The sequence below is a fragment of the Oncorhynchus mykiss genome, chromosome 6, assembly GCF_057628025.1.
Source record: "Oncorhynchus mykiss isolate SJ-2025 chromosome 6, ASM5762802v1, whole genome shotgun sequence".
Taxonomy (NCBI): domain Eukaryota; kingdom Metazoa; phylum Chordata; class Actinopteri; order Salmoniformes; family Salmonidae; genus Oncorhynchus; species Oncorhynchus mykiss.
Genome location: NC_143027.1, coordinates 35,812,438 through 35,824,845, shown reverse-complemented (window position 1 = coordinate 35,824,845; position 12,408 = coordinate 35,812,438). Strand labels below are relative to the sequence as shown.

General features: G+C 42.9%; 1 protein-coding gene across 35 annotated transcripts in view; it reads right to left on the bottom strand.

Moving 5' to 3' along the window:
- LOC110525852 (splicing regulator ARVCF) overlaps positions 1-12,408 on the bottom strand; it is a 229,966-nt gene that overhangs the window by 151,829 nt on the left and 65,729 nt on the right. For all 35 annotated transcript variants that reach the window (XM_090237795.1, XM_090237804.1, XM_090237810.1 and 32 more), the window contains exon 2: positions 5,823-5,904. Coding sequence is in view for 5 of the 35 variants with exons in the window: in XM_090237797.1 (XP_090093923.1) it covers positions 5,823-5,867 (45 nt within the window). In the remaining 30 variants the exon portion in view is untranslated. The remainder of the gene's footprint in view (positions 1-5,822; positions 5,905-12,408) is intronic.

Here is a 12,408-nt window from a genome sequence, read left to right as displayed (position 1 = left end):
TGTAGTCTGGTTCTGTGTGTAGCTAGTCTACTTCGTGTCTTCACTAAGGAACAGATCTCTCTTATCCCTTTTCTTTCTCTAAGAGCATCTCTCCTTGTAGGTTGTTGTGGGAAATGATATGTTACAGGTGTCTGGCTCAACTAAGTGGAACGGAAAGCGTCAGGATTCACACACGTTGGTAACTACGTTGACAGGACCTAATCTTCAACAGGAATAACAGCACAGCTATTTCCATACCTTCTTTATATATATTTTTTGTTAGTAGTTGTTACACTTGTCCCGTCGCTGCTACTCCCCTACAGACTCAGGAGAGGCGAAGGTGGAGAGCAGTGCGTCCCCCGAAACACGGCCCTGCCAAACCGAACTGCTTCTTGACACACTGCCCGCTTAACACGGGAGCCAGCCACACACCATCCAGCTGGCCCGTCACAAGGAGTCGCTAGAGCACAATGGGACAAGGAAGTCCTGGCCGGCCAAACCCCTCTCCCTAACCTGGACGATGCTTGGCCAATTGTGCGCAGCCTCATGGGTCTCCCGGTTACGGCCGGCTGTGATACAGCCTGGGATCGAACCCGGAGCTGTAGTGACACCTCAAGCACTGCATTAGACTGCTGCGCCACTCGGGAGGCATATTTCCATTCTTCTGATATCTGTCTGTCTCCAAACAGGGTGCCAAGTGGAGGCGTAAAATTAAGCTCATTGCACTCGCTGTCCATGATGAAATACTTATATATATATTAATAGTTTAGAAATAGTTGAATATTAATGCTTACTCATTATAAAGTGTTAGCGATATTTCCATTCCTTTGATAGCTGACTGACTGGCTTCCAACAGAGTGCCAAGAGGAGTTGTAAAAGAAGCTCGTCTCCCTCGCTGTCCATTTACTTATTAAAGCCTTATTCCGAGGTCCATTAAGATGGCCTCCATGTCCCAAATGACAAACAGCAACCTCTAGGTATTTCAGACAGCATATAAATCAAACTGAGTTATAAACAATACTTGAAGACCAGGAACTGCATGACAAAAAAAATCATTTGAGACTCCAAGCCCAAAATGTCACGAGGGGTAAAAAATAATTCTCTCATGAAATTGTCGCTATTAATCACCGCCCAATTTTTTAATGGGAAACAGCCCGCAACTGACGGCACCCAAATACATTTAGGGGCCCTCATATAGGCACTTTTAAAAGAGTGATTAAACTTATAATAAATCCCCCTCCATCTTAATTATTTTTTTAAACAGTCAGTTGCGATTCACTGGGTTGTGGGCCAGAGAGGTCTCTTCCTCTTTTAATGAAATCAAAACCGAACAGAAAGTGTGTAAAGGTGGCAGAGAGGACCTGTGGCTATAGGCCTGTGAGAGCTGAGCTTCCCATCCATGCCTGGCTGGTAATGCCTCATTAGAAACCCTGCTCTGCACATTTTAATAGCAGCACCACTAACACAATTAGCAAACATTCATGTCAACATTTTGAATTTGCTAGACTAAAACTGACATCTAGTTTCAACCATTCACCTCTTAAACAAAGTTGGATTGTTATTTTCAAAGTTGTTTGTGAGCACAAAACTGTAGTTGAGATGTGCTAACCTCACATGTATTCATCAAGGTTAGGCTTGGAAGTTAAAGCTCTAATGTACTGCACCCTGAAATCCTACCCTTATCGAAACCAGTACTGTTAACACTCCTAACCTCAAAAATGCACTCTTAAAGTTAAACCCCTCTTAAATCGTTAGCATAGGACTTTCAAATCCTAACCTTGTTTTCAGGTTGAGATGTTAAAAAGTATCATATGGGAGCTGTGGCAGTTTAATATATTTTGTACAGCAAGCATAGCACTACTTAAAAAGATCACGCCGCATGTGGATATTCAGCAAGGTAAAGACAATCTGCCTGTGTAAGATTCCATTATGTAATATCAGCTTGGAGCCACATACACGACATACAAAAGTATTTGGACACCCTTTCAAATTAGGAGAAAGAGGAGGGAGGGAAGCGCTACTAAGGTACACAATAGTACATTTTGGTAGATGGAAGGTGCTCTTTGGTAAAAGGGGTAAATTGGTCATCAAAAAGAAAGGAGGACCAAGGCACTCTTTATATAATTAATTAAAATGCCTTTATTAGTATGGCATGTTCAATAGAAACAAAGTTTTAAAAAACCGACGCGTTTCGGCTGCATGGCCTTCATCAGGGAGTACCAAAAAAAGGAATACAATGTCCTCTTTTGAACAGCTTTTCCAATTAGCCCTAACTGAAAGAAGGAGTGGTCACAAAATGGGTTGGACACACCTAGTAAGCAATAATATACACATTAAAAGGTGAAATGCTGTAGCTATGTTATCGTAAAGATACAACTCCAAGCTAGAAGTATCAGAACACTTAGAAAGGTAGTTCTAACCTTAAATATGACTGGGAGAACAACATGTTCTCTCTGTGTCAAGAATAAGAAAGCAATATATTCCCTAGTACACTAGAACACAGCAAAACATGAACAACAGTCTAAACATAGCTGAGGGCAATTGAGCAAAATGTCCACTAGATGACTGCAAATGGACCTATCACGACCCTATAGGAAGGGTGAGAAATCCATATCTTCATTTAAACCAGGGTACTTAGTGGCATGTAGTTTGTAAATCCAAAAACTTGACCTTTGGTTTAACTGTTTAAGACGGTCCCCTTTTCTAATAGAGGCCGGAACATGATCAATACCCATAGCTTATAGGGAGGCAGGATTGCCATGGTGTAAGGACTTAGTAGTGCCTTGGCATGGTGTAAGGACTTAGTAGTGCCTTGGCATGGTGTGAGAACTTAGTAGTGCCTTGGCATGGTGTGAGGACTTAGTAGTGCCTTGGCATGGTGTGAGGACTTAGTAGTGCCTTGGCATGGTGTAAGGACTTAGTAGTGCCTTGGCATGGTGTAAGGACTTAGTAGTGCCTTGGCATGGTGTAAGGACTTAGTAGTGCCTTGGCATGGTGTAAGGACTTAGTAGTGCCTTGGCATGGTGTGAGGACTTAGTAGTGCCTTGTCATGGTGTAAGGACTTAGTAGTGCCTTGGCATGGTGTAAGGACTTAGTAGTGCCTTGGCATGGTGTAAGGACTTAGTAGTGCCTTGGCATGGTGTAAGGACTTAGTAGTGCCTTGGCATGGGGTAGTCTTCATTGCCTACCCGTATGGCCTACTTGTGTTCCGCTAAGCGGTCTTGAAGGTCTCTTTGTCCGTCTAATATAGAACACCTTGCACTGTGGACATTCCAATCTGTAGATGACATGAGTGGTTTTGCAGTAAATTAAATGCTTGACGTAATACTCCATTTTAGAAGCTGTGTCAACAAAATACTTCTTCTGTGCAATATTACTGCAATGGTTGCACTGGTTACATTTAAAAGAGCTCTTGGGTTTGTGGTCAAGACAAGTTTTTTGAGAGTCACCCGGAAGATAACTGTGGACTAATTTGTCATTTAGGGTAGGACATCTCTTAAAGCTTATGACTGGTGGCTCAGGAAAGACTTGGCGTGAATGAGTATCTTTAGATTTCATTATTAACAAATTTGGGGAATAGTACAGTAAATGTAAAACTAAATGAACAGTGTAATGTTTAGATTCAGTCGTGACAGGTGAACTGTTGTGCCCTCAACTTTGGTCTGATAATTTTCCCATAATCTTTGATTGCCACCATGGTTCTGCATATGCTTTTCATATTTCTTCTGTAAGAAATATCTGAATTTAGCCCTATCCATACAGGCCAATTCCCACACGTTTAAAGGGTTAACAAGGTCTCTCACAATGACTAACAGCTGGTTCAGTAAATAAAAGTCCGTGCTAACAAGTGTATAAAAAGGTCACCCAGTGCTCCAGGTTGAGTTGAAGTTCAGACAGTGCAGTGTTTCTCTAGGAGCCAATGCCTTGACCCTGCCTCAAAGCCAATCCCCACAGATGGCTATGCACACCTCCCAGCAGCGTGGGAAAACAATCCATTGTGAGGAGTCATTGGCAGTGCAGGCATGAAAATGTGCGGCTTAGATGGCAGAAAAATAATATTTGTGTTTGGAGTGAACTCAGATGGGCAGGTCGCATTGCACTGTACAGTAGCAAGAAGACGAAGGGATGAATTACAAAAACTCCATCAACAGACGTGGTATTTTTACAACCTTCTCTCCATTTCTCAGCGTCTACAGCAACAGCCTTCTCTCCATTTCTCAGTCTACCATAGCAGCCTGAGGGGAATGCAGAAGCAGAGGGTAAAATAGCTACAGACTGCAGGTGGGGTTTACAGTGTGTGTGTGTTGGCCTCAAATGGCAACCTATTCCCTATGTAGTGCACTACTTTTGCCAGGACACTCAAAAGTACTGCACTACATGAGGAAGAGGGTTCCATTTGGGACACATCCTGTATCTTCCATCAGGGCCCAATGCTCTCAAAAACAAGACGTCACAGTCAGAGGAACTACATCTCTGGAAGAGCAAAGCGGTCTTTAAATCTCTCCTCTCCTGCACAATGCGAGCCCCGATGCCGATATCCCCATCCAGAGCTGGGTCAGAACTCCTGGGAGAGATGCACAGATTCTGTTCTAGTGATGTACCACCTCCTTCACAAGGTGTGTGAACGATCCAGCCACTAGTCAGCTATTCCCTCCCTAGCTTGACAAATATATAGGTCAGAATAGACAAATTCAGCTTTGTCCACTGTGGTTACCTTTCACACACTTTTGTCATTCAGTTCATGCCAGCTAGCCCCAGCAGACCAGTCTCGGCAGCCAGAAACAAGATTAACTTTAATTACTTGAGAACAACATCTAAACTCAATGTACCGGTAAATTAACAGCTAAAGAGAAAAAGCGAGAAATAGGATAACCGTTGGGACTTTTCCTGGCATCAAAGTAAAGTACCCCGCACTAAACAGGTTCAGGTTTAGTTGCGAGCTCCAAGACTGCTAAATATTTGTCAGTTGGCAACAGAACAGTACCACTGATTCAGACCAGGGACATCACCACAGAGGAATAGAAGAAAACCCACAACAACAAGTCAAACTTTCACAGACAATAATGAAGGATACATTTGTTGCTGATTTATATCGCAAAACTTTTAACTAGAACCCCCACAATCCGCTGAAGATAAAGGATGTGACAAGAGTTCTGATTGCTACTAGGCCAGTGATGATTTCTACTAGCCTCAGTCTACACGAGACGGTTTTAGTGTTTACTCATGAGCACAGGTTCATTGGTTCCTGATAAAAGGGAATAGGTTTGTTCCACATTACATTGAATAGGCATCCTTAACCCAGGGCTGAAAATGATCTTAGACATCTATTGATTTCCAGAGTATGATCTTAGCCAGACCCATGCATCTTGGCCCGCCGGTGCGTCACTTCAGCTCATCTAATTCTCCAGGGGAGGGGAATATTTATTCTCGTTGCGTTTTGAGTGGCCTATACTTTACGTTATTTCACGTTTAGAAAACACCATTCATTAAATCAGGATACAAATCAGCTCTTTTTTATAGCAATTCACTTCGCTATATTAACAGATCAGTAAAGTACAGTATAAGAGTACTAGCCTGTTTGTCCATCTGACATAATTGGAAAGGAAATATGAGTGCACACTAAACCCAAAGACATAGGCTGCGTTCTCAAATAGCACCCAATTCCCTAAATAGTGCACTACTTTTGACCAGAACCCATAAGGCTCTGGTCAAAAGTAGTGCACTGCATAGTGTGCTATTTGGGACGCCCCCATAGAACAGCTGTGCAGACCAGACACTACAGCCTGTGACATACAGTATCTATTTGTTACATTATTGCAATTAGGAAACGTGGATAAACGCACCTTTGGCTGATGAAGACCCATAAAAATGTCAGCGCAGGTAGACATTTATCAGGCGAGGGCCACTGCACCGGTGCTGCTACACCTACAAAACAAGATACGTTTTTTTAAGGACAGTTGCTTCATCAGATAATAGGTTTAGTGTCTCGGCACAAATCATGTACTCTACTTTCTTGAAATATGATTGAAGTAGGTAGGTCACTATACAAAATAAACGGAGACAAATTATTATACAACATGTTTGATCTGTTGTCTGGCTGCGAAACCCACTAAAATACCTCTTCCGTGTCTTCTCACATTTCAAAATAATCATTCATTTCAACCAGCCAGTTCACCATTGAAGCAGTCTCAGTCACAGGGAGCTTATGTTCATGTAAAGCCACAGCATTATTGAATACTCGTTTCTGATTGGTTAGAAGGGCATTCTAGAATGGACATTAAAACCAGATATCGGGACAGTTGGAAAAGAGATCGGGGACACCTTGCAATCATGACGCAATAAGCGCCTACACATTTAGACCGTACTTGCTACAAAGTTAAAAGAACGTTAAAACCATACAAACCACAATTGGATACGTTATAAAACACAGGTCGAATGAGTGGGGAAAAACTTAGCTAGCATTGATTTGTTTTTACGGAGACAGTTTGATGGAACATCTGATGACCTAACGTGATGAATATCTGGTCCCAGTCATGACGCACATGGCACTATGCTGTCAAATCCTCCCAAGTTTCTACTTTGACCAGCTGTTTAACTGATATTTTTTATTTGGTTATCATCATATTGGCAGGTTTTCCAGCAATAAACTATTTAGCTAGCTTCTAGCCTAGTGTTTGATAAGCAATGCGATCTCCTCGTAATAAACAGTGTTGAGTCTCCTGATGAGAATGAACACTTTTCTAGCCATGCCAGGCAAAAATCGGGGGAAATTGTGTGGTATCCAAATAAATGTCAATAGAAAACAGCCACTAGTATTGTTAGATTTGTCAACTGTGCTATAAGCGGGATAAACAGCTTAAACAAACGCAACAGAACAAACGCTGCTGTTATTCTGGCTGCAGAGGTCGTGACTGTGTAAGCCGTAGCTAGCTAGCAAGCAAGGGATGAGAAAGTCGCTAGCGAGCCAGGCAACGAAACAAATTACGAACGACTGGGACGCGTCTCCAGCAACCGAAAGATTAAAGTATGAATTTGCTTATATGAATTTAAATATCAAATATATTTTATTTCTACTGGTAAATGTGTGCTTATATTTTTGTTTTATTTGGCAACTGTGGTATTAGAGGAATAAACGCAATGGAATAATGTTGCTGTTATTCTGGCTGCAGAGGTTGTGACTGTGTAGCTAGTTGGATAGTTTGCTGCAAGCAAAGGATAAGAACGTTGCCACTGAGCTTGGCAATGGTAATTAAAGAACGAACGACTGGGTCGCGTCCATAAATATCGAACGAATTGAACAAATTACAGGTGTATATTTGTTAATACAAATAAAACAAAAAATATATTTTTACCGGTAAATGTGTGCTTTCATATTGTTTTCTTTGGCAACTGTGGTATTCGCGGGATAAACGCCTCCGTTCTGTTCATGACCTTGGAAAGATTAGCCTTAGAAGCTTAGACATAAGGACATATACATGAAAACAGCATGCAGCACGTGTACTGTATGAGCTGGTTTCATCCAAATATCATCCAAATTTGAATAAAAACTTGATATTCACTGTTCGGGAACTTGAAAAAGGAAAGTCTAATTCTATAGAGTGAAATGTCAACACAGCCGTAGCCACTAGATTGGTGACCTTTACCCTCTTAGCCAAGGTTCCACACACAGACCGACTCCCACCACATTCCACACACACAGGGAATGGACCCTGGTTACACACAGTGGTGGTGTGTTGAGTCACTGACTGACTGAGCAGGACTATAAAAGAGCACTAGGAGGGCTGCGAGCGAGGCTAGCAGCGCATGGAGACTGGACTGTATGTGACAGGGTAGCAGGGTTATGTGTTGGGTCTGCTGCCCTAGCTGTTCAGAGGAAGACGAGAGAGATACTGGCTGTGAGGACAGCACCTCCAGCTGAGCACCTGCCATCTCTCCTCTTCTCCCCATTCTCTACCTTTCCCTCACTCTGTCTCACGAGGTCACAAGCACACCCGTAGAGCAAACAGGGACAGGACACACACCAGAGACAACACCAGTCCCTCGCTCCACCAGCACATCTGCCAGGGCTTAATCCCACTGTCATCTGCTGCAGGAATTTTGATCTTTAAAAAAGATTATGCTCCCAATAAACGAAAGAGGGGAAAAAAAGAATCCTATTTTTATCCCATTGCACCAAATCATTTAATTCCTGGTTTGGTTGCTCCCCTGATGTCAAATTAAATAGTAATGAATGCAGGGTTAGCTGCAGTAAAAAGTGTATATGCAGAAAATCACTTGCAGTGAAAAAGCAAAAAAAAGCCTGCCTTGTCTAAAACAAAAAAGACATTTTTCAATTCCTGGGAGCCCTGTACAGGCAAACTGACAGCAGCGGCCTCGTTCACTGAGGCGCGCATATATACACACACACACACAAATCTTTTATGCAACAGCACCTAAGCTAACGTAAAGGAGGGGGTGACTCAATGCTAAAAATTAACACAGATATTGTTAACAAGCAGAGTAAAAGTTTCCTTTTAATGGTCCTGAGGGATACGTTAGAGAAGACTGGCACCGTAGAAAATGGCTCCAAATCACCTCAGACTGACCCATTATCCAGGCACAATGGCGTCTTAGTTTTAGTAGAAACATCAGCCGGTTGTATTAAAACAATATTCCTTCATCAAAAGGAATACAGGCGGGAGAGTGATGGAATAATAACACTTGGCTCGCACAGGGGATATGACTTGTTTGAACGTAGCAAATAGCTGCTTTAAAATTGTGGGATAGGGAGTTTCCACGAGGCAGCAACTGCATCGCAAATGGCAACCTATTCCCTACATACTGAAACGCTACTTTTGACCAGGGCCCATAATGTACTATACAGGGGAAAGGGTGCCATTTTGGAAGCAGGCAGCATCTTTCTGCCCGAAGACCAGAGAGGAGGTTCGTGTTTCACTGCCCTGAAACCACTGCCTCCTTCAGACACAAAGGAACAGTCTTTAAATACATTGTGATCCTTTAAAAAAAACTAAAATCAGTTGTTACAAGGAGATCTCTATAGCAGTTCTGTTTCTAGAAATAATGCAGCGCAGAATGACACACGGAAACATACACTTCTGTTTTTCCATGTCGTATGTTAGCCAAGCCTTTCTGGATAAGTGAAATCATTATTTTTCCATTGAGAGTAAATGCATGCACCCCCTTTACACACTCAGACAGACAGGCAGCTTCCTTAAATAGAGATGGGAGTGGGTTGGGCAAGACGAATGTAGCCATGGAAATTTAAAAAAGGGGTGTCATTTGCTGGTGCCTATAATCGATTAAAAAGCCATTTGCTCCTTCGGTCCCATTCCTGGCCTGCACTCCTAAATGACAGCCCCACAGAGCCATATGGCGGGGTCAGAGTGGCCCAGCCTGTGCCCCAGCCCCTCCTCCCTAGCTTCTGTCACAGTCTGCTAGGCACCTGGAAAGCACCCATGCAGACACCTCCATCTCTGGCAGACAGTCCAGGCCCTCCTGACCCAGATCTCACTACCCCATCAACACTACAATCCTTCGACATGGGATCGGAAAATCAGGACCAGGACAGCTGTATGGCAGACACAGCGCAGACAGCCAAGCCTCACCAGCAGTTAGTGACATTTCACAGACCTGCAGCTGACCTCAAACATACTGCATGTGTGCAACATATTTAGTCACCTGCTGTGAGCGTGGAGGGAGGGGCGTTGAGCCAGATATCTCAGTTAAGGGGTAAGGGTTAGGAGAGTGGAGGGTGCAGGGTAAGGAGAGTCAAGGGGAGAACCAGATGGACAGGCTGGTTGTGTTGTGACATTCAGACCATGTTAAATCTTACTGCCTGTCACACTAATCTGACTGACAGGACAAACGGCTCTGACTGCCATTCCATGTGATGTTTGCTTGGACAAATGCTCGTGTCCTGTCCACATGGCCATGGGTACTACTAATGTTGACTTTAGAGAACTAAAGGTGACTGAACTCTAACACTGTCTCTCCTTAGCACTGGGCTCCCCCTGCCCACAGTGAACACTAAGTGGGCGTGACACAGAGCGAGGTTTTTTTGTCAAATGTTTTTTTTAGCTCAGAAAACTTATGACTAATCCAAACTGCCCACTTTGCGCAAATCGGTGTGAATGCGATGTCTTCAAATCAAATTATATTTGTCACATGCGCCGAATACAACAGACCTTACCGTGAAATGCTTACTTACAAGCCCTTAACCAACAATGAAATTAAGAAAATATTTACACTAAATAATTTCTGTGCAGCGCTCTTTATTTGAATGTTAACACCCATCCGCATGGCATTGTTTATTCAATCAGAAACAGCTGCTCAGTTATTCCTCTCCAGGTGATGAGCCCAACAGCCTCGTGTCCAATTAAACCATGGAGCAAAATAAAAATAGGGGTAGCAAACATCACCTACAAATGTTTTTACCTGGAAATTATGATCACATTTTACTTTGTTTTTGTTAGTCTGTATAAAATAAAACAAAATAAACTTCCCAATATTGAGATGCACCCCCGTCCCCCTCAGTGTCAAAAGCTTTCAACGGGGATGCAGGCCAATATTTACTCCAACGCTTCCCACAGTTGTGTTAAGTTGGCTGAATGTCCTTCGAGTGGTGGACCATTCTTGATACACACGGCAAACTGTTGAGCGGGAAAGACCCAGCTGCGTTGCAGTTCATGACACTAACCGGTGCGCCTGGCACCAACTACCATACCCCGTTCACTTTTGTCTTGCCCATTCAATCTCTGAACGGCACACATACACAATCTATGGCGCCATTGTCGAAAGGCTTAAAAATCCTTCTTTAACCCGTCTCCTCCCCTTCATCTACACTGAAGTGGATTTAACAAGTGACATCAATAAGAATTCGTAGCTTTCACCATGTCAGTTCTGTCACGGAACGAGCATAATGTTCATAATGTTTTGTTCAGTGTATATACATATCTGACCATTTTATAAAATGGTATAACAGTGTGATATGATAGCATTGTTGTCCCAAGATTAATGCAGTGTTGTCAATTTAAAGTATCACTATATTGAAAAGTAGCCAGAGAAGTAGCTTCATTTGACCCCTCCAGCAGCTTTTATTGGTACAAGACTACAGCGACAAATTAAGTTACTTAAATGCTGTCTTTGGGGAGTTGACACCGATGATTTCAATGGTTTTGATAGCATTTAGCGACTTTTACCACTCAATTCTGTAGCAACGAGAGTGGGAGAAGCTGAAAAATAGCTGGCAACACTGGATGAATGGTTCTGACGACAAGTTCTGCTTCACTACACCAAAACACAAATTGTCGATCATGAAAATTCAAGAAACGTAGTTACATGTCATTTGCGGCACGCATGAGCAAAGTCATTGTAGCCTGTCATGCCTGCCAGCAGGCCATCTCCGAAAAGGTTGCACCGTGTCCCTTACAATGCAGAAAATGCATACCAATTAGCTTTCAAAAGTTATCCATATAACCAGTGTGTCATTATTTCTATGGCAGATTCAAATGCAACTTACGGAATAGCGAAGTTGAAGATAGGCCAGTGGTTTCTATCGGCAATGTTTTCCCTAAACCAATGCTTATGACAAATCCAGCTTCAGAGAAGCTGGCGTGTAGTGGCGTGTAGTGAACCTTGGCCCCAGTCTGAAGTCCTGAGCACTCTGGATCAAGGATCTCTGTATTTTGCACTGTTCATCTTTCCCTCGATCCTGACTAGTCTCCCAGTCCATACCACTGAAAAACATCCCCACAGCATGATGCTGCCACCACCACCGTGCTTCACCATAGGGACGGTGCCAGGTTTCCTCCAGATGTGACGCTTGGCAATCAGGCCAGAGAGTTCAATCTTGGTTCTCATGGTCTGAGAGTCCTTTAGAGCCTCCAAGCGGGCTGTCATGTGCCTTTTACTGAGTCACCACTTCTGTCTGGCCACTCCGCCATAAAGGTCTGATTGGTGGAGTGCGAGGGGGTCCTTTATGCATTTGAATATTTCCTCAGTACCTGCCTAACTGTTTTTCAAACTTCATAATTGAAACATTGCTGAGCGTTTTAGCTTTTCAAATATACCACCACTTCAAAAACATAAGCAATGTCATCGATTCAATTGTTGAACGACGGCGAGAGCGCTCTCCGATTTGAGGCTATGGGACACAATGGCTTTGAAATATTTATATAAAAGAAAACTGACGACATTCAAATACTTTCAGCTTTGAGCGACTGTCCATACATAAACTATGGACTTACAGATCCATAATTTACAAGAAACTGGATAAATTATATACAGCTGAGCTGCACTGTTCCGTGACTGAACAACGAAAAAGATAAGTGAAGACTGAATCAACTGGTACAGAAGAATGATTATGAATGTTTTCTAATAAGTAGTATGTGAGGGGTGTCCATTGGTCTGTGATAGGCAGCTCCAGAGCAC